General features: G+C 41.6%; 1 protein-coding gene across 1 annotated transcript in view; it reads right to left on the bottom strand.

Moving 5' to 3' along the window:
- eif4g1 (eukaryotic translation initiation factor 4 gamma 1) overlaps positions 1–22,719 on the bottom strand; it is a 34,749-nt gene extending 12,030 nt beyond the window's left edge. Inside the window, exons 1-11 of the mRNA XM_023961972.1 lie at positions 22,600–22,719; positions 21,646–21,732; positions 19,115–19,147; positions 18,133–18,153; positions 14,797–14,991; positions 14,585–14,687; positions 8,141–8,274; positions 3,704–3,796; positions 3,217–3,307; positions 294–1,286; positions 101–189 (exon numbers count right to left, since the gene is read on the bottom strand). Coding sequence (XP_023817740.1) covers positions 101–189; positions 294–1,286; positions 3,217–3,307; positions 3,704–3,796; positions 8,141–8,274; positions 14,585–14,687; positions 14,797–14,991; positions 18,133–18,153; positions 19,115–19,147; positions 21,646–21,732; positions 22,600–22,674 — 1,914 coding nt within the window. The 5' untranslated portion in view covers positions 22,675–22,719. The remainder of the gene's footprint in view (positions 1–100; positions 190–293; positions 1,287–3,216; positions 3,308–3,703; positions 3,797–8,140; positions 8,275–14,584; positions 14,688–14,796; positions 14,992–18,132; positions 18,154–19,114; positions 19,148–21,645; positions 21,733–22,599) is intronic.
- Positions 22,720–22,933: the final 214 nt, after the last annotated feature.

The following is a 22,933-nucleotide window of genomic DNA, read 5'->3' as shown; positions in this document are numbered from 1 at the left end:
CATGTTCTTACAGCAGAATGAGCCAACAGAAACAGCTGCAAAACATACAAAATCCCGTTCTGCCAGCAACACTGAATAAAAGAGGCAAAAGAGTGCAGACCTCCTTAAAGGCATCCAAGAGATCTCCAACTGCCTCTTTTTTGTTGAGGTCCTTCATTTTCCTTTTCTTCTTTGGCACTGACAAAGCAGCTACAAAAAAGACCAATCAGCAGAAAGAAGCAGGACATCAGTTCTGCTGCGAGGCAACAAAACACAGGTTTTTAGAAGGAAATCTCAGTAAATCAGAGACTAACCTTGCATAGACGTTTCTACAAGGGCAGAGGAGATGGTGTGAGGAAGAGTGACTTCTCTCTCCTCTTCGGGTGGAGTGGGCAAGGTGGGCAGGGTTTCCTGCGAGCTGTCAGGCATGGAGAATGTCTCTGAGGGGGGTGTAATCACTTCTTCAACACTGGACTGAAGCACTGGAACATCTTCCTGAGCATCCAGAGGTTCTTCAGCTGCAGCATCGTGATCCTCAGGCTGAGCAGGTAGGGTCTGTGAATCAGCTTCTACAGGACTTTCCTCAGCAATGGGTAGAGATGCTGACAGGTCAGTGGTTACAGGTATGTGCTGGACAGTTAGTGCAGGTGGTGCCTCAGTCACAGAGGTCTGCATTGGGGACGTCTGGCTGACCTCTGGCTCAGCAATGGGGCTGTCATCACGCTCTGCGGTGTTCACAGCGAGAGCTTCGGGATCCTGAGGAGCTGGGAGAGGCAGCCCATTGGGCAAACAGAGCTCCTCAGGCTGAACGATGGGAGACTCCACTGAGTCCTCTAGACTAAAAGCAGGTAACACAACTGACAAGGGCTCTGGCTCCACCTCCTCCACTCCATTAGTGCCAGAGGGCGGAGCACTGTGTACGTCCAAAGAGCTTTGAGTTTCTTCAGCTTCAGTTTCTTTGAGGTCTTCCTCTTGTTTCTCTACATCCGTCTCGTCTATTTGTTTCTCTATGGAGGGGGCGGGGACTGGGTCAGGGAGGGGGGCAGGGTATGCAGGTACCTCAGGAGCCGGCAGAGGCGTTGGGATGGGTTCCCTTTGAGGGTGGAGAGCAGCCATGGTGTCTGAAAGCGGTAAAATAGGTCCAAAAGTGGAAACAGTGTTAAGAGATGAATTTGGTGTTTCTAAATGCAGAGCCACCGGCGCCTTTATGTTTGAGTCAAAGGAGGTGGCCTCCGTGGGGGCGGGGCTGCTCTTATCAAGCTCGGGGGTGTTTGACAGAGGAGGAGGTGCAGGTTTCCCCCTGTCATCTGTTTTAAAAATGAGGGGGGGAAGGGGGGAGATAAAAAGAATTTCTGATGTTAATGTTCTTCCTTATCCGGGTCTGTTCTTCACAGAAACAGAAGCAACTGAAAACCAACAATCCCACGTGGCAAAAGAAACTGTAACCAGAATGGTTCTGACTTTATTATTTTGTTTTTATTTTTTAACATGCGAACATCTCAGTGTTCACACAGAGACCATATCCAACTGTTTTAAAGATATCTATAGCTACCTTGTACTTACTTACTCTTAAATTTATACCAGCATGAAAGTCTGATTTGATTCAAACCCAAGAACATCATGAATAATAATAAAAAAAAGAAAAAAAGAACAGTTTGTCATCTTAGTTCAGAGAGAAACCTGGTAAAACAGCTTTATGAAAACAGAATAAAGGAAGTTTCTACACTGCAGCTGCTACTACTTTTAGTACACCTGAAGCAGTCGAAAGGTAACATAGACCAACTTGACCAGCAAATTCCTGGTCAATTTAAACTTTCCTTGATTTAAGGTTCATCTTTGAGGCTTTTTTTTTTACGCTTTCTTGTTATTTTCTTTAAAGCAGAGCAGACAAAGCTCCACTGATTTGTTTCGGTAAATTAGACTGCATCCCCTTTTGTCTGGTATTACTATTCGTTTCCCATCACTGTTCACAGCTAAAAAAAAAACTCTTTTTTAGGGTCTTGATTGAACTGGTTTTGTTTTTGCAAACATCAACAATATGTGGACCGACTGAAAGATGAGTCATAGTTTCTACGGTAACCAATCACCAATTAGCTCCACCTACTTTTATTAAGGCATCTGATTGGTCAGGTTATGTTAACTCCAGAAATAATATCATGAAAAAAATGAGGATTATCCAGATCATGTTAAAAATAATGGATTGGATTTTTCTGTGCTTTCCCTGATGCTCAAAGTGCTTACAATGTGTGTCCAATATTCATTCACTCCTCATTCACACTTGGTGTTGGTAAGCTACTGATGTAGTCACAGCTGCCCTGGGGCAAACTACCAAGAGGCGTGGCTGCCAGTACAAGGCAATAGCCCCTCTGGCCTTTACTGGGACATTCATTCGCATTCACACACCAGTGGAGTAAGGGAGGGTAAAAGGAATGGTTATTCTCACTAATAGAAATACTGAGTAATGGCGGTTTATTTCTCTATAGAAGTCTATGGGATTTTGGCTTCTTGGAGCCAGCAGGTAATACTTGTTTGAGTCCAGTTCTCATACAGATAGATAACTTGGATAGATCATCCGCATCAGGAGAAATTCAGCTGTCCAGTACACATTACACATACAACAATCAAAACTGGAAGTAAAATATAATAAACAATAAAATGCTTCCTAAAAAGATATTATAAAAACTCATGAAATGCTTGACAAAATCTAATTACTTATTCTAATTCCTTTTAGCGGCTGGGATAAAACGTCTGCGGAACCTTTCAGTTCTACAATGCAGTGAAATAAAACCTGTAACTACGGCTGCTTCTCAGAGACATCAAAGTCCTGTGCAGTAGGTGATCTGCATTGTCGAGGATAGCCTGCAACCTGCTCTTCATATACAGACAGTGGTGATGGACTGCCCCCATGACCTCCTTAAGTTATTCCAGTCTGAGATTTCCTTGCATTGGGGTTTTAGAATGTCCTCCGACAGAAAGGAGCCAAATCCCAACAAGGTCATTTCAGAGACCCAGAAAAAGCCGCTACAGCAAAGTCGTTCTCAGAAAATACACCTAACTCACATTTTGACTTCAAGACCATGATTTTGGAAAAGTTTAAAAAGGGGTAGAAAGATGCTTAAACTGTGTCAAAAAAAACAACAGCATTTGAGCACCCATTAATTCTGTCCACAAACATGCATGAACTGAAAAACCCCACAGTGCTTCTGGAAGAACCTGCCCCTAAAGTGCAGCAGTTACCTGGTGGAACCAGTGCAGGTGTTGCAGCAGCTGCGAGGCTCTCACCGTTAGCCTGGGGTAATGCGGTCCTCTCTGATGCAGATACGGCCGTCTGTTGGGAAACGTGTGCATTTAAAAACAGGCAGAGATGTTCTTCAGAAAGTTCTTTAAAAAGTTCCCTCTCTGCAAGAACAATTCTAAGTCTCTGAGGGAAAACACAGACTGGGGGTCTAAAGCACTTGTCAAATGTAGCTCAGAGGTCTACAAGCCTGGTCCTGGAGAGCCCCCACCCCCTGCTCGTTTTCCAGCTATCCCTGCTCTTCTTGCTTGCTGACTGAACACACCTAATCTTGTTATCAGCAGCAAGTACAGCGGGAAGATCTGGAAAACAAACTCGGTGGCCTTCCTGGATCAGGGCTGGACATCAGGTCTGTCATAGCATTTAAATGCTATGATGTCAGACCAAACTGACATGCATTATTTAAAGGAATGTGTTGGTTAAGCTGACCTGAGGAGGGGTTGGAGTAGAGCCAGTCCGGCCCCCTGACATAATCTCTTCTGTGATGTCTTGGCCTCCCCGGTTAGGGTCTCTTATTCTGATCTGTGGAGTCAAGAAAGAAAGACGTCAGATAAAGAGAGAATTGTTCGAATAAGAGCTACAGCAGAAACCAAACAAGAACAGAGCAGATTATGAGAAGAATGCAACATCTTCACCCAAGATGGTCCACACTTTCACAGTTTGTAGAAACCACAACACCATCTGGTTTACACAACAAATCAACAGCTTTATGTTAAACTGATCATCTTGAAGACAAAATGTTCGAGTGCCCTGCTGCTTTAAGCCGGCGTGAAAATGCCAGACTCTTTCAAAGACAATCAAAGGCAGCAGCACCCCATGTGTACACAACACTGCAAATAACAACAGCTGGGAGCATCTCTGCAGCCTTAACTGCGTCTTTTCTCTTTCAAATGCTCTGTAAAGGTCTGTAAACTCTGCTATGTAGGTGAGTGAAGCTAACACGCTGCTAACAGAGATCAACATTCAACAGCAGAAGCTGACGCTCCTGAGCTTTTGGACTCCGTCCTGCTGTGAACTTTAATGGAACTTTGTTTGCTCAACATGAATGACCTTTCCCTGATCGGACTGTTAGCAGCTCCTCTCTGGAAGCTCTACCAACCTCAACGGGCCTCTTTCATCCTGAAGTAGCAGCTTTGGAAGGCGTGGACTCAGATCCAGCGTAGTTCCACCCAAGTTTCCCTCACATGGTGATCTTCCAGAGTAGAGCAGGACTTAACGTCTGACACCCCAGCAACCTGACGACTCCCCCTTCTCACACACTAAGCAGAACAGGCGGGGAGAAAAGCAGCAAGCGACTGGCCTTGTAAAGCTCTGCTTAAGGAATGCGCACCCCCGCCCACTAACAGACAGTTAAAGGGGGTCAGAAACCGAGGGAGGGGCATGCTGAGGGAATGGGAGTGATTCCAGGGAGAAACACTTCATCAAATGAGCACTCGGTTTCAGGAGAAACTCCCCTCTGTCTGTTTCTGCTGCTAAGACGAGTTTAACTCTAATCTCCGTTTGTTTCCACCAAAGCCTCAACGATGTTCAGGAAACCAGCTCTCAGTAAGGGGGGGGCGCTGCCACAGCAGCAGAAGGAAGCTCGCCCTCCCTGCTGCCAGGTGGGAGGAGACCAGTGGCCACGTGGAGCTAAACTATGTGCTGACACGTCCCTGGCTTCCCTCCCCTCCTGATGTTCTCTTCACCATGGGGAGGGGTTGGGAGCCATACAGAATCAGAGTTCACTCAGTTTTTTCAGTCATCTGAAAAAAACAGAGCAGAGGGACTGATCCTGCTGACAGAAAATATCTTTCTCTTTATGCGCCGTGACGCTCCTGCAGGTCAGCCAAACACTACCACTTTGATAGTGGGTGATAATGGGAGAGGGGCATCTACACAATTATTTCCAGTGGTCTTTTCATTATGATTATGCTGTTTTTTCCCCCCCCCCCCCCCCCCAAAAAAAAAAACAACAACTCACTTTCTAGAACATAGTTTCTGCAGAGCAGCAGAAGTTCATCAGAAATTAGAATATCGCCCTTTGAGTTGTGGGCGGGACCGTTGGCACGGAGCAACCCCCCCCCCCCCCCCCCATCCTTCCCCTCCCTATGGCACAGACCTCTCTGTTTATGCAGCCTCCCGCTAGCTTATTGCTCCTCACAACCCCAACCTAACATTACCAGTGCAACCAAAATGGTCAGCAATATTGCAGTCATCCAGACGTACAGTTTGGAGCCAAATACCAGCCCAGAGGAAGAAACAAAGACGTACATGAATCTAATCGTCTGCTAGCGATGCATCAGAGTGGAGTGGATTTTCTACATCACAAATAAGCTCTTTTTTAAACTGATTTTTTTTGTCCTCATCCTGATTCCTGCTTAAATTAATAATAATACTTAAAAAAGGCCAATTTTATCTTTATTTTCTTTATATATGTCCTCCATCGTGAAAAAAACGCTACAGAAACACTAAAAAACACTATTTTAATCAGGATGGGTTGTTGAAGAAATGCTGATCTTTGTCTGTAGATTTTGAAACAAATTCAAACTGAACTTTCTCGTTAGAAAAACATTAAATTTAAAAACTCTATTCTCAATAAAGTCTAGACCAGGGGTCGGCAACCTGTACCTCTCAAAGAGCCAATTGGATCAGTTTCCCACAGAAATGAAAGCACTGGGAGCCGCAACACTAGTGGTGTTAGAAAAAAAATTGTTTCGCCGAAATATTGCGATAGTTTATTTGGGAATACTTGTATTGATTCAAAATGCTGTCAGGATATTTATTTAATTATTTAATTTAATTATTTATGAGCGTGATGTGTCCTTTGATCTTTTGTCCATTTTCCACAACCTTGAATAGACTTTCGCGTCTGTCAAACACCCAGAGTTAAGATGAATGAGATGATGGAAACAAATTCACTTTGATGCAGACTCCTTTCTATTTTTTCTTCTTTAAATCCAGTAAACCTCATAAATTATAATAATTTTATGGATGACAACTATTTTTTATTAGGAAGCAGCTGTTAGTTTGTTGCGGGTCTGGAATCATAAGCGGTGAGTCTAAGCCCCGCCCCCGCCTCTCTACCTGTTCACACCTCTGCAGCTCCAAGTTGTTTTCCCCCGTGTGCAACCCCCCCCTCCAGCGTGAACTACACAGACAGCGCAACATACGGTCATCATAGCAGCAAGTTGACAGGATAGTAGGGGCGCCTTAACTAAATTTAATTTATTTTACGCGGAAATGGGTGGTTTTTGTCTAGGAACAAAATTTATTTTTTTGGGCCGCTCATGTGCCGCCTACAAGAATGTCACTCTTTTTAGAAGAACTTTCCATCCCATAACAGACTCTTGTCGGCGTTCACAGCTGCAGACACGCCCCCTTTGCACTCTCTTCCTTCTGCCCGCTTGCACTACTCGACGGTGTTAAAGGCACCACAACAATCGGAGAACATGATAGTTATTTTACAAAAACACGCAGGCCACAGCATTCGGCTCTGGAGCCGCAGGTTACCGACCCCTGGTCTAGACAAATAGCCCATCAGAGGTCAAAAATTCACATTTAACATAATTTCAGAACATCACAGCAAGACAAAGATGCTCTTTGATTTTTAACTGATCCCACACTGAGCCTGAACGGAGCAACAGGAATGATGGGCCATGAGAGGAAGCTTCCAGGCACAACTTTAAAGCTGCAGCTCAAATACTCAACTTTGTTTTTGTTCCAATATATTAATGATGTTCATCAAATCAATAGTGAAACTAAAATCAGGCCAAACAGAGCAGAAATTAAACAGCTTTGTTTCAGTTCCACCCATACATCAGAGGTGAATCATCAATGAAGACCTTCAGCAGAAACCTTTGCACCATCAAACGCTGCCAGGCATACCAAACAAGGTCAGAAGCATCACGATGTTCTGTGCAGCATTTTCCCCGATGCTGCTTCTGCTGGAGAGAAGCAGACCAAGCTGGTTCTGCAGGGAGACCAGCTCAAAGTGATAACCAGACAAATGAGATGCATTCCTACACCAAACCTTTAAAACTGGTGAAAATTATTGCAGCTTTACAATGACATAAATGCCATCATATTTTGAACAAAGACTGTATTCCCTCACTTTTGTGGGAATTGCATTTTTTAAATCTCCCACAAAAAATGAAATCTGCGAGGTATTCATCTTTATATCTTAGGATAATTGTTTTAAGGCAATAAAACCCATCACTTCACACTTTCTACACCTTTATCCAACAGACATGAACATTTTTACACATTTGTCTTTTCTTCAAACTCTCAAAGTTCAAACCTTCATAGAAATGAAAATGAAATAGAATGAAAACTAAGATAATCTCTGCAAGCTGATCAGATTTTGTTCAGGAGACACGGGACGGAGGACACTCACTGTCAATAGTCTACTACAGCCAATCAGGACGCAGAACACAATGCACGATTGAGAAAAAAGCATACACAGCTGCAAAACAAAACAAAAAATGTGTGAAACTGCGTGGCAGCATAGGGTGAACCACGTTATAGCGGGGGACCACTGTACATTAAAAAAGTGTCAGAGGGAAAAAGCTAAAAGATAATGTCTGTTAAAAAATGCACCCAAAGGAATTTTCATCTGACTCAACAGAACAATACTTAAGGATTTCAAAATGTGAACAACTGACAATGATAATGAGTTCTTATCATTATGAGCTACTAAAGTATTTTACAGATTGTTTTATAAAAAACAAAAACAAAAAGTGAAAGTGTCCTTTCCCTAAAGTTGGACTCATTTTCCTTTTAAAATCAATCTGGACTAGTTTATTTACTATTGGACACGTGTAAAACTCAGGAGACAACACTTCAGGAAATATGTAAAAAGAGTTCTGTGCTGCACAGGAACACCTGTACCTGTTTGCGTTCCCGCTTGGTTGAGATGTGCTGGGGGGGCTGGGGTGGTTGCTGTTGCTGAGGAGCTGGGTTCATGATCACCGGCCCAGCCTGAACGGGGGGGGGGAACTGAGGCTGAGCGGGGTAAAACGCCCCTGTTTTGGATGAAAAAGAGAAAAGGCACCAACATGTACACAGCTGTGGTTCTACTGTGGTTCTGATGCGTTTTCCAGAACAAACGTTCTTGGAATTTCTTTGGTTAAAAACTAAGGGGGTGTAACAATTGATTAATAAATCAATTTATATTCCTGGAATCAAACCCGACTGATCTGTCCTAGGCAAGTTATCAATCGCATCACATTATAAAATCCCTTCAAAATGAAATGAATGGATTATATTGAAATTGGAAAATACTATTTGGATTGAGACATGGTAAGTTTATTTACTATAACGTAAATAAAAATCAAGTGCATCACAGCAGACAACACACATGTGATGTGTAATGTTCTAAAAATGTTCCTTCTGTGTTAAGTTAATTTGATGTGGAAAACCAGTGGGCTGAACTTCATGAAACTACAATGTGAATGGATTTGCTGTTAATTCTTGTTTACTTGTTTTTTTGTACACATTTAATTTACACTTGATTGTCTTGCAAGAAATCTGGAAAACATCCGCCATACTGTTCAGTATCCAGGCATTTATCTCTGCGGCGCACTGGATGAAGTTTTGGCTAAAGATGTCCTGGATCGATTTTACCTCAGTAATTGAATCCAATTAGATCGTGAAGAATGAACCAATAACAACAGTGAATCATATTGTTAACCACAAATTATGATATGAATACATTTTTGGGTAAAATGAATCATCATACCCCTAGGAAGAAAAAAAAAGAGTTTACTGCCCTTTTCTCACAGACAAAAAATATTAATTGATTTGATTAAATAATTTGTTTATTTCTATTAATTTGAGCAAACAAAAAAAGGAAAAAGATAATAATAAAAAATACATATATTAAATCTATTTAAATATTAATTCATATATTGATGAGACAACTTCTTGATAATATAATTACTGCTAATCACAAATAAACATTTTTGCACATATTTGTACACATACACTGAATCTAATAAATATGATTATCCAATAGAGTTGAATTAATTACTTGAAAGGGAGTGGAAGTGGTGAATTTATATAATCCCACCCTTATTATGTTTTGTTGTGCAAGCATGCATGACATTTAATGTGCAAATGAAAAAGTCAGTCAACCCAATGCAGTATAACTTAGAGGCAGTGATCTCTGTGTCACATATTTAAAGGACCTACCATATATCATGCCTTTGCTAAGCTTTTCAAAGTAAACTATCTCCATATATGTGATATTATATCACTAAATAAGCCAAGTGGAAAAATGGCAGCAGTTTACTTACAGAGCATGACACAGCAGTCAGTGTTTGCTCAGACCTGCTTTGCTGACCCTCACCTCTTATGGCCATAGACTTATCACATCCACAGCCCCCGTTTTAGCCAGCCTGGTGAATAATGTCAACAATCCATGCAGCAGTTGAATGACATTACCTGCTGACTGCTCAGCATTTCAAAAAGAAGAAGATTCTAAAAGGCCTTTTTTCTTTAAGCAGGAGCTTGTCGCTGCTTCTTTGCCCTTCTGCGTTCAACTCGGTCTAACTCATGTTACTGAGTCTGCATTGTTGACCAGGAACTCAAGCCTAAATATAGTCAAAAAACCCACCGAGGTTCCTGGACACCGGAGTGCAACAGAAAAAGAAGAGAAGGGAGAAGGGGAGCGTTTTCTAACCCTCTTCTTAGACGGGGCCCCAATGTTGTAAATAAGATCCTTAAAACTTTACTCACAAACCACTGAAGCCCAAAGTTTGGGAGATCTGAAAAACGGGCATGTTGCCTACCCTGGGGGCCCTGCTGCTCCTGAGACCCGCGGTTGCCCATGAGGAATTCCTGCTGAGTGAAAACCAGCGTTTAGATGAAAAACAGAGAGGGGGGTTCCTTCGCAAACCCCCTCTCTACCTGCTGTCCTCAGTACCTCTCTACCTTTCAGGATTCTTTTTGGGTTGAGCCCGCCCCCTGACAGCATGGCTCCATTTTGCTCCTCCCCTGACCTTTCTTGGTTCCTCCCACCATTTCCTCCTTTGTGGCATGATGGAGTAAAACTGAACAGTCGGTCCAAGCTTTTACAGTCCAAGAGCCCCACCCCCCACCCCTACCTACAAAAGTCAGTCCATCCGTTATCTGATCTGCAATGTTTGGGACATAAAGATGCCGTATCCGAACTTTGTATTTGCATTTCTTTTAAAAATAAAATGCATCAACTCATCACAAAATATAACACAAACTAATGGCAAACATGAAAGTTTCATTTTGAAGTCTTAAGAAAAGAAGCTGATGTGTTTTGCAGGGGTGCCGATGGGCAGATCAGAGTTAAAAATAAAGCAGTAGTCACGTGATCATGCTACTAAATATTAAGTTACGGGTACCATCATTTATGTTCAGGCTCGTTTCTAGAAGGATTTAAAACGTTTTACAAATAAACATTTTCAGTAAATGTTTATCACAACTTTTCTCTCATTCAAGTTTAATGACTTTTGTGGGTTTTTTTCTAATTAACAGAGGAACACAAACTATTTCGTTCACGCGTGTTCACGTGTGCATTACTGCTTCAGATGTTCTATGACAACATCTCGCCTAACAAAGGTGGCGAAGCTCCACGAAGCAGTTCATGAGTCAGGAAGAATCTGTGTGTCCTTATAGAGACCGGGGCTGAGGAGCTGAAATGAAACCAACTAAAGGACGTGTTTGACATTCTTGCCTGTCCAATCACAGAGCTCCGTCTTTCCTCTGTTACTCCCTCCCTCCCTGAAATGTAAGACTGCTCAGCTACGGCACAAACTCACAAGGCAGCAGAGAAAGAAAACAGCACAGGAGCTTTTGTGATGACCTCATCCACCTCAGACTTTCTCCACCTTCAAAGTAAACTTTGAAGGTCAATTATAGATATATGAATATAAATTATAGATATTTTTTTGTTACTGACAAACGTGACTGTAATCTAGTAAAAAAAAACATCATTCAAAGATTAACTGCCTTTAAGTGTCATTGTTCTTCCTGCCTTAAAGGGACAGAGCAGGACATGAAAGAGTAAAATGGGTTTTTGTGTTGACCGGTCTGTCTGTGAGCATTGCTGATGAACCATGGGTCAACAAATAGTTCACATGCCTGCCAGTAAAGGTCAGGGAGTTTACCGTCTGACCTACTGTCACCTCTAGAGGGAGATGTAACACAAGTTTGCAAGACGACTGCATCAAGGTAAAGAAACAGTCCGACATATTAACAGATGTTGGTTTGTGTTATTTCATGTTGTTAAATACATTGAACTGACAGACTAGCAGATTCCGATGTTTGTGTTATTTAAAATCCCTGCATGACTTACAGTCTTCATTTACTTCTAGAATTTGGTTTTACAGGATAAACTGCATTACCTTCAAATCCTGTCATTTGATCCAAAGTAAAAATGTGGCATGAATGCAAAAGTACTGCAGGTTTCACTTCAATCTATAACCTTGGAGTTGACCTTAACTGTCCTCATGTAGACTGAAACGGGATTAGTAAAGCTTTAGGGCCAGTTTATACTTCATATCAATTGGCCATTGCATCAATCATTTCGCGATCCTCCTGGAATCGTGCAGTTTAGTTCGTACTAACTTAACGTACTAACTTACCCATACGAAGCCCATTGAGACGACTGTTATTGTGAATTTGGGCTATACAAATAAAATTGAATTGAAAATTGAATTGAATTGCATACTAAGTTAGCTGGCAACTGTTCTCAATACCTGCAACAAACTTCTGAGTGGTGTTTATCCTTTTCCAGCCTGATGGATTATCTCCAGCATTTCAGTGGTTTGGTATTTTATTTATAGTGAAAGCGTATGTAGAGATCTTTGAGATAGTACAACAGTGTTTTTTTCAAATGCCTCAACATACCAGATAACTTTACTTTTAAACAAAAGGTCATTTGAAATTATCCAAAATACCAAAAGTTGCATTATAAAGTAAATGTGTAGTGAGATTCTTGTGTTTCTTTTTTTAAACTGAGTCAGAATGACATAATAACCAACCCCTCATGTATTTAGAACGTGGTTTAGAAATCCTGGGATGTGGAAACAGCAATTTTCTGGATCAAGTTTGCTCCAAAGTCGTGTCTTCTAATTGCATGAAATAAGTTCTGGTTAAATGTTCACAATTGCACTATGGGCATTAAATTCAAATCTTAATTAATGTAATGAGTTTGTATCACAATTGCAGCAATTTGAGCAATCCCCTTCCTATGGCCTTGCAACCAACGCAACCCAAGCGATTACAAATCACTATGAAGTTTAAACTGGACCTTAGTCCTAACTGTCCTTAAAAGGGGCATACGGGTCGTCTGCGAGTGAAAAATGGTCAGACCTGTATGGGGCACGCACAGTATAACAAGGTGGTAGACTGCTCTGTGACCACGTAGGGAGAAAATGTTCATGCCCATTTTTTTCTGCATTGGTCGCAGTGAACACTTATACAACACATAAGGGAGTAAGGGTGATGTAGGTGAGACGCTGGCGTATTTTCACTTTTTCACCCCCCCCCCCCCCCCCAAATCCTGCAGACTGCAAAAGGAGCCCATGTGGGAGTGCCTTCCGTGCAGCGAGCATTTGTGAACAGTCAGTAAGGAACCAGTACTAGCACCTTACTAACAACAAGAGTAGCATAAGGACACTGTACAACACCATAAGAACTCATCGTCCGTTTGTCATAAGTGCGTGCAACTTCCTCTAGCCTTACAAATACTTCATGATACACTTACCACACGCACGATAATGGTACGGTCCCTTTTTTTTCCATCCCTTGAGGTGGCTGTATAGGCCCCAAGACACACTTGCACTCCTCTTAGATGGGACCACTCCTCTCTATGGCCAGGCTGTTTGAAAACTACCGTAATTTCCGGACTATAAGCCGCTACCTTTTTCCTGCGCTTACAGCCCTGCGGCTTATTCAGTGACGCGGCTAATTTATGGATTAATTGGCGGCCGCCATGTACGTACTTTCGGACTCAGTGAATGGTTTGAATTCTCTATCTAACATCAAGCACAAGTCAATTGTTTTTCAACACACCTATCAGCAGCCAAACAGCATGGTGTTGACTTCAGGTCTTAGACATTTCAGTCATGGTTCAACAAAACGAAACACGCATGCCCGGCCGCATCCCAGAATCCTTTGGTGCCATTAGACCCAACGTGCACGTGATTGCCGCTACAATATGATGAAGCTTTCAAGTTAAAAGCAATCGTTAAAAGCAGCGTCAAAAAATCCACCATCACCAACGGGTTTGGAAAAGCCGGTTAGCTGCGTGACACTTTTAGCCCCTAAGACTCATGGGAAATGGGGAATCGCGGATGTAAATTTCCTCATCATAACTGAGGGATGTAATGTTGATTATATGGTTACTGTTTGTAATTTTATGTATGATACCTAGATTGTCAATAAGTAAAAAAAACAAAAAAAATAAAATAAAAAAACATAACTGAGGAACTTGTGAACAGAATAGAGGTCCATGCTGTTTGGCAGATGTAGGTGCACTCAAATACATGAGCCTGAGGCAATGCTGGCTCCACCCACAGTGTGCCAATGCATCACACTTACTCTGGGAGTCAGAATGTGATTTGTCAGGATGTCAATGCTGCCTAGTACATGCAGCTTGTATTCCGATGCGGCTTGTGTATGTATAAAAGTAGTTGAACACGTGAAACTGGGTGGGTGCGGCTTATAATCGGGTGCGCTTTATAGTCCAGAATTTACGGTAGGTCTTCCTCAAAACTCACCAAAATGAAAAAAAGCTTTATTTTGTGAAAAAAACTGAAAACTATAGAGAGCGGTGATAAAAACTGAAACCCAGTTTTGAAAGTCATTGTTGGGGTTCACGTACCGTAGGTATCATTTCCTTACACGCTATTTTCACCAGAAAATGATTGCGTCTCAGTTCTGTCTTTCAGTAAAAGAACAAAACACTGACGTGCTAGGTGCTGACTGTACAAGATATGATGTTCCTGTTCTGCCTGCTTGAATGACCCACTTTCATGTTATCAACCCCAGCCACTGGTTACACTGGGAAGACAGAACTCCTCTGTCGCAGTTAGCGCCGTGACAGAAAGGCTTCTAATCTAATTTCCTGTGTGGTTCTTCTCTTTGTTAAGGAAAAGTCATAACCCTGACAGTCATTAATATCCATAACTATAAAAGACCCCCCCCCCCTAAAAAAAAAAAGATTGGACATGTTATTTACATGCAGGTTTGCTGTTATAGTCTACTAATGTGAGTAATAAAAACGTGTTTTTCTTTTTAATGGATGTGTTTTGGTGAATAAGTGACAAAAGTGAGGCCCTGGGCAGAGCCTCTTACCAAAAGTACCATATTCAGCGGGGCTGGTTCCAGGGTAGAAGCCTGGAGTTCCTGCTGGGACTGGGTACTGCTGGGGTGTCGTCATATAAGCGGCTGACCGGTACTAAGAAAAATAGAACACAAAAAGGAAGGAAGGAAGACAGAAGCAGAGTCATTAAAATCCTGTTTTGCAGGTCAGAAAAGGCTGACCTCATTTTGGATGCCTTGCTCACCTGCCCAGGTATGAAGTAGGCCGGACCCTGAGGTGAGCTGGGGAAGGACAGCTGTTGCTGAGGAATCATCATCATTTGGGAGCCAGGGCCTGCTTGGTACACATGGGTGGGAGTCACGGCACGGGGGGCACTGCTGGGGGGGATTCCACGAGAGCCAGTGCTGGGAGCCAGCCCTGTCCTGCTGGTGTAGAATGGCTGAGGAGGTATTAGGAGACAAAGGAAGAAGAAAAAAACAATAGAATTTAAAATGGAGATGAGGAGAAGTGTGGAGAAACCAAAGACTGAAAAGCAAAAAAAAAAATCCAGGGGTGATGGCAGAACATGGACACGTAAAGGATAATGCCAGAGGAGTGTCAGAAACTGATATACATCATGGATGGTTGGTTCCACAAAGTCCATTAATTTCTGACACCTCAAAGGGCCTAGTTCTGGTTATCCCATGGTCCCTTACAAAAGAACAAAATATTACATCTATCATTAGTACTTTAATTTAGTTTTTTTAAATGTTTAAATCGTCTCCATAAGAAACAAACTATTGTGGTGAGACACGTGATGGTAATCTGCTGCACGCTCTGCTGCAGCTGGTGGATGAGGACTAACCAGTGGGGGGAAGTTGTATATGTGCTAAAGGTCATGTTAGGTGGACAAAACCAAGGGGTAAGAGGTGAACTTTCCCTTTAAATGATGGTTTTAGTCACATAGCATGACGTTAAGCTTATATACCACTATCTTCCGGTGCTTATACCGGCTGCAGTAGAGCGTGGTTGTTTCTGGCTCGGTAACAGTTACCATGACAATGCATCACAACGCATATCAAATAGTCTGCTTATTGTGAAAAACTATTTAAATGTTAAAATAACAAGATTAATAAAGTAGTATCTTAATAAATATGCTACATCCAATTATTTAATTTCATTACTTTAATGGTTGGCTGCAGGGTGTCCAATAAGTAAGGTATAATGTATCTTACTTAATGGACACCTTGCAGCCAATCAGAATTGAGTACAGTGGTCCTTTGCTGGTTTTTTTTTCTGTTTTTGTCAGTTTTTTTGCATGCTATTTTGCATGCTTTTCTTTTTTTCACAGAGTACTGTGTTCTGCATCCCTATTGGCTGTTGATCTTCACAAACAATCTCCTCCATACAGTGTCCCCTGTACAGAATGCGCTCAGTTTGTCACATATACATAAATCTTCAATCGTGATCAGGGGCCTCATTTATAAAACTTTGCGTAGGATTTGCGTCAGAAGTGGCGTACGGATGAAACATAGGACGTGCTTACGCACAAAAATATTCGGATTTATAAAACCGTGCGCACGCACATCCTACGCATCTTTCCCTTAATAAATCACAACCAATTCTAAATGCTGCGCAGCTTTTGCGGCTTCATGACACACCTATAGTTGCCCATAAATAGTCCGTGAAACGCCCACAAATTAATATTCATGTCTTGCGAGATCATAGCAAACACAGGGAGGAAATCAAAAAAACGTAACTTCACTCAATGTGAAGTACAAGTTATCGTTGGCGAGGTGGAAAAGAGGAGAAAAGTGTTGTTTGGAGGGCACAGTGTGGGCATTACTAATGCCAAAAAGGCAGACGCCGTAAATGCTGTAGCCTCACAACCTCGGACCGTGGCCGAAATGAAAAAGAAATGGTCGGACATCAAAGTCGAGGCAAAAAAACGTCTGGAGCTGCATCGCCAGAGTGTGTCTGCCACGGGGTGGGGGTGGGGTGGGGGGGCACCGGAGCGCCAGATGCACCGGGTGACACGCGTGGTTCCTCCGAGTGCTCCTCTGTAACGGCGGGCCCAAAAGCCGGCAGAGGTCCAAGAGGACGGCTCGAGGAAGTCGGAACCGGCTCATAAGCCACTCGTCCTCGTTTGCCAGCAAGTCTTCTTGTCTAAAGATGCGTTCTCTCCGAATTCTTCCATTTGCCACATCTTCTAAGAGCGCAAGATCAGCCATTGTGCGTCATTACGCATTGTGATGGGGCATTTTATTTCCCTCCATTTAATTGCATCTGACAAGCTACAGATGTCGGTAATAATCAACGTGGAAATGGTAAATTTTTCAGCGCAATTGTAATTTCTTGTTGCTTTGTGAATGGTTGAAAAATACGCCATACATTGTTTTATCAAAGATAAAAAAAACTAAAGGCATATGTATGAATACCATAATTCCATAGCTTATGAAGAAATGTTTTAATATGAAAAGAACTTTCCCCAGTGGACAATTAGTACGTCTGTCCGTCCGTCCGCACGCCCGCACCTATGTCTGCTCCGCCAGACGGACACACTGACGAGAACATCAGTTTTGTACATTATTTCGTTCTGTTAACTATTATTTATGAGGATGAATTGCACAACATGCCAATATTGCTGAACATATTTCACTTTTCTTTCTGCAAATAAGTGTTCATTTGAATTTCTGTTGTAATTTTCGTTTGATTTTTTTTTGTTTGTTTCACTGCTGATCGATCAAACGGGTGTTCGTGTAGGCTGTTAATTGTAAGACTTGCTTTGTGAGGTCGTCATGTTATTTCTGAGAGGCAGTATTGTCATTGTCACTTTCACGCGTTTCTTCCATCTGCCGACGGTGTCGCCGTTTCTCATTTCACCCGTTTTTGTGCGTACGCCTGGGTCAGAGCTTGCGTGAAGGACCGCACATTTTCCCATCAAGTTTGCTTTTTATAAATATCAACTACTGCGTAGAGAGTGGCGTACGCCTTCTTTTGTGCGTACGCAACGTTTATAAATGAGGCCCCAGATCTTTGTTTTTATTTTATACAAATATTTCATTCATTGAAAATACTGGACCTAGTTTTCAATTAAGATTTAAATTTTGATAGTTTCAACAAGAGAGAAAAGTGGGAAAATGGTCACGTCTGTCTGAGAAAAGTGTATAAAGTGTGTAATGGGGAGTTTTAAAACCTTAAAACATCTATATGCACAGGCTATTTATGGAATGTAACCTCCACTGTGACGAGGGACCACTGTTTTCACCCAGACCATGGTATAAAGTTGGATAAACCAGTAAAGGCTATCCAAAAGAGGCTCATACTAATTCCTGTTCATGCTGGGATGTTTTACAGATGAGAGGGAACCTTTGCTCGTTGTATGTCGAGGAATTTGTGGCTCGATGGTCACTAAAACAAGATGTGCCTGCCTATCAGCTGCTTCTTTCTTTCTCCTCATTGGCATTCTGCTGCCAGACTGAGAGCTAACCATCACTGCCAACAAACCCACATCGAGCCAACAAAGCACAGCACTGCATGCATATGCATGGTTGAGGGGGGATTGGACAGGAGAAGGGGAAGATAGAGAAAGCAGAGTTACCTGCAGAGACCTGAAGCTTCCCTTCAGCAGCACACAGACAAAAATCATATGAAAACAAGAAGAGGGTTCAAAGAGAAGGACTGAGGTGAGACAGTAGCACAGTCAGTCAGAGAAAGAGCCCAGAAAACAGCAAGTCTGTGCCAAGCAGTAAATAAAGGAGCAGCATGCAGGGAACAACAGACAACCCTGGTTCAGTCTGTGCAGCTGCACTGTAAAAACAAGTATGCTTACATTTCCAGAAGCTATTTTGGGGCCAGCTAACCACTTTAATGTTTCAACATTTCATGGTTTGCTTTTTTTTAACTTACTTTCAAGAAGTTAAAATCTAGTTCAGGTAGTGAGAAAAGACAACGGCTGTGTCCAGATGCACTCCATAACCCCTGAAGGACTACATAGTGGAGGACTATCAAATTCAGACAAACGCAAACTACTTTCTTTTTTAAACTCCAACTATGATGTCAACCATTTGCTGAATTAAAAACTATGAAAAATTTATGAAAACTCTTTAAGAATCCACTGGGTTCTGATGATAAAAACGTGGTTGTTTTAAATAAGTATTTTAAATGTAATTCAAATACTTTTTTTCAAATGACAAAAACTCAATGCAAACTTTAGTGAACATCAATGCATACTATTTTTTGCACAGAATTCTGGGAAATTTCCAGGGCACGTGATTTTGGAATTGTAGATTCGGAAACCATAAAACAAAATGGCGAATCCACAATAAAGTGCACTAACCGGGGAGGAGCAAGTGAATTCGGACACAACCAATGTTTTGTTGGTTAAAAATTTTGAACTTTTCCCCAAAAAAACAAAGAACAAATTTGGTTAGACAAGATTCCCTTTGGGCTAAAGGTGTTTGTTTGTAAACACCATCTTCAGACCACTAGCTTCCATGTTTCACTCTGCTCCAGCGCTTCCGAACATGAACTTAGGGACAGACAAACAGCCTCATTGACTGCTGTTAGGGAGCTGTTAGTACCTGTTGGTGTAAAGCGCGAGGCCCTGGAGCAAACTGGAGGAAAAGCAGAAAAAAGAAAAGCTCAGGGTTCATGCTTCCACTCACAAACTTCTACGATTTGGCACTTTTGAACCCTTCTGCTAAAAAGTTAACCGTAAAGGCTAACTGTCAAAAGACAACACATTCTACATTAATACTTTTCATGAAGGCTTTTGTTTTATAGAACTGAAAGCTCCACGACCTTTAAGGATATATTCAGACTGGGAAAACCGTTTGTTACGGAGCCAATATGCTTAAATTGGTACGGATCGAGTCCTGTACCTTGCGTTTGGTGTTTATTCAGACTACTGTCACACGGCCTTTCCTGGGTGGTATTCCAAAAGGCAGGTTATGCTAGTTACCACTGTAAGTTTGAGGCTAAGGAAGTGGATAACCTCAGCTTTCGGTTCCAAAAATGGAGGTATGTTTCAGGGTATGTCAAGTTGCCATAGCAACTCATGCTCTGAACATAACCTGGTCTGGAGCAGGTTTAGTTGAAGGTTAGTTTGTTTTCAGAGAGGTGAAGCAGCATGGCGTGTCTATTTGAAGATGATTTAGTGCAGTGTTTTTCAACCTTTTTTGAGCCACGGCACACCTTGACAAAAATCCCGCGGCACACCAGCATCCAAAAAATAAAAAAATAAAAGGAGAAACTCAGTCTGTATTGATCTACAGCCCCTCCACAATCTCACATACATTTTTGTGATAATTGTGGGAGAAAAAGCTGGAAGCTGCCGCTGTTTTTTCTAAAAGATGTAATAAAAGTTAAGTTAGAAGATTTAAAACTGTTTGATGTGTGTTCGTTGTGGTTTCAAGACGTTAAGAGGAGAGACTCATTCGCTGTTACTTTAACCCAATGCATCATAGGAGATTTAGTGCAAAAATACGCCGAACGCAGAAAGACTAGCGTCTCTGGGCTTCATTGTTTTGTTCACTTTTTCTACGGTCTGACACCGGATTCTGTGGAAAACTACACCACAGAAGATGAGTTTTAGCTTGTATTTTTGTTGGAACTGAGCGACTTTATCAGCAGAATTCAGAACAAGGAAGTGAAGACTTTAACCACTTCTGATTGGTCAGACTGATGACGTGATTAAGATTCCAAGAATGATTGGCGGAGACAGTTAAAGGGGCGAGACTTTTCAGAAAACAGTTATAGCTGCAGCTAAATCACGGTACCGTCATTCTTCTCAAAATGTCTTTAATAGAATCAAATAAACACAAAGAAAAAAGTATTTTCCGATCTTTCATATTCCTAATTTCTCAGTGTTTTGTCAGGGCGTGTTTGGATGAAAAAAGAACTGATATCCTGGAGATGGAAAATGTTGTTAAATCAGTTAATGAGGGAAATTTATTTCCCACGGCACACTTGACCATCTCCCACTGGTTGAAAAACACTGATTTAGTGGATGAAGAAGCTCAGATAATACTTTTTCCATGATAAGACCTTGTATGGATGTTGGAAAGATAAACTTTTGATCTAACATTGATCTAACTTAATTATTTTCTTCATTTAAGATAAATCATTTTTTTGAGTTCGGCCAACTTAAAAATAACATGTAGTTATCAGACAGTTATTTTTCTTTCATTCAAATTAATTCAATTAAGTAGGTGTAACTGTGGTGCTGCGGTTAGATTGGCACCGCAAGGAATTGTGGGATACCATTCCCTTTGCCTGTCTGGACGGATTTAGGTTTAAGTGTGGCTTTTTGACCAAATGTGTTTAGTTGTTTAGATGTTTTACTGTGTTTTGCGTAGTTATTTGTCCCGTTATATTTAATTCTTTCTGCACCATGAGTGAGAGGGAGGGAGAGGATGATGAGTTTATTTAGAAGCCCTACTGTATAGTGGTGTAATGATAAATTCAGAGATATGGTAAATGGTTTTATGTTGCAATTCCATTTTGTTTCATTCATTTTACTGTTATAAAAATGAGAATATCTGCAGGTTCAAACTAAGACATACGAGGGTTCTAGAAGTACAATAAATTAAGAAGAAAAAACATTTAATTGAATTGGACTAATATGACATTTAGTTAGATAAATATGTAAATTTGAGTTGTAAAAAAATATTGAGTTGGATAGACGTAAGAAATTAGATTGAGTAAATTTAACTCAATTACTTGTTACCAATAGAAGTAATTCATTTAAGTTGGATATGGGATATAATCCCATCAGATTGAAAAATTGTTCCGGATTATCGGGGGAAACGAACTCTGGTTCACTTTAAGCAAACCCAATGTGTTCAACTACTTAAGCAGCTCACTGCTTATGTCAGATGACCTGCAGACATCTTCAGTGCTCCAACTCTGACAGGAGGTTACACCAACAATAGGAGTTAAAGTGCAGAAGAAGAAAACCTGAGTGATCAGAAGTTCGGTCAGTCTCACCCCAGAAGACTTTAGCAGCATGACGGAGAAATTTTCTTTTGATGCTAACTCTTTTAAAATAAGGCCAATAAAAAATGTCTGGATAAACATCAAACCCCAGCACCTACAGGAGCGGGAGGCTCACCTGTCGGGCCTGCGGTGTGGGGTTCATTTGTGGCTGTGGTGAGGGTGCAAACAGAACAGAAGGGGGTTGGCCAGGGGGAAACGGTGGCTATAAGAGACAGAAAGAGTAGAATGAAAGAAAGCTGTTAACTGCAGAAGATTAAAAAAAAAAGTCATAAACAATAATATCCCAGCATCCTGTGCATTATTGTTAATGGAGAAAATTGTTCTTGAAGTGCTTTAACTGTTAATTATTTAACTTAATTGTCTTGAAAAAGACTAAACTGTCAAAAAATGTCTTTAATTTAGTGAATTAAATCATTAAGGATGTTAAACAACATCCTACAAGGATTTATTGGGCATAAGCTCAGTACGGAACGGAAGCTGTCTAATGGGAGCATAGATGGATCATGTGCTTTTCTTGAACTTCAGAATTCAGCGAAGCTGCGATTTCTATTCAAATCTGGTGAAAAATAGTGTCTGTAGTGGGTGGATGGATGGATGGATGTCCATACAGGAAGTAAAAGGTAATTCCTGGTATTTAAAGTTAAAGTCATGTTAGTTGTAATGCACCTGGGTGTGTGAAAGTTGTTCTTTGCATTTGACCTATTCTCTGGGGGAGCAGTGAGCTGCAGACAACACTGCACTTGAGAACCCTTCCTTTAGTGGTTTAACCCCCAAATCTAACCCGTTAAAGCTGAGTGACAAGCAGGGAGGCATTGGGACCCATTTTTAGAGTCTCTGGTATGACTCAAACCCACAACCTTCCAGTCTCAGGGAGGACACTCTCCCACTAGGCCACTGAGGTGGTTACTGTCATTTTAACTCTGACTAAGTCCATAAACCTGCCTGAAAGCATTTGCAGAAGCAGGGAAGTCCCTGTGTTCACCAACCCACCAATGATCATCTTCCCTTTCAGACTTTTCATCTGCATGGAACACCGTCACTCTTCAATGTTAAACACAGCACATCTTACCTGTGAAAGACCGGGCGAGGGGGCTGGATGGGGGGCGGAGGGGGGTCCCGTAAGAGGTTGTGGTGCTTTATTCATTTCACGGGGGTCTGCATGGGGAGGCAGATGTGGACCTGTGCACGACTAAGACAGGACAGAAGTGAGTAGAACTTCAGAGGTCTGGAGCAGACCTTCTGAAGATGTTCAACCTTACACAGAGGAATCCTTTAAGGTCCCAAGAACAGAAACACCAGCTAAAACACAAAGTAAGTAGCTTGTTTAACATCAAACATGTTAAAACACATTGAAGCACTAAATAACCTGTTATGTAAGCCTTAAATTACGGGGAGTACTACTA

This window comes from Oryzias latipes, chromosome 13 (assembly GCF_002234675.1).
Source record: "Oryzias latipes chromosome 13, ASM223467v1".
In the NCBI taxonomy this organism is placed as follows: domain Eukaryota; kingdom Metazoa; phylum Chordata; class Actinopteri; order Beloniformes; family Adrianichthyidae; genus Oryzias; species Oryzias latipes.
This window is presented reverse-complemented; position numbering and strand designations above follow the sequence as displayed.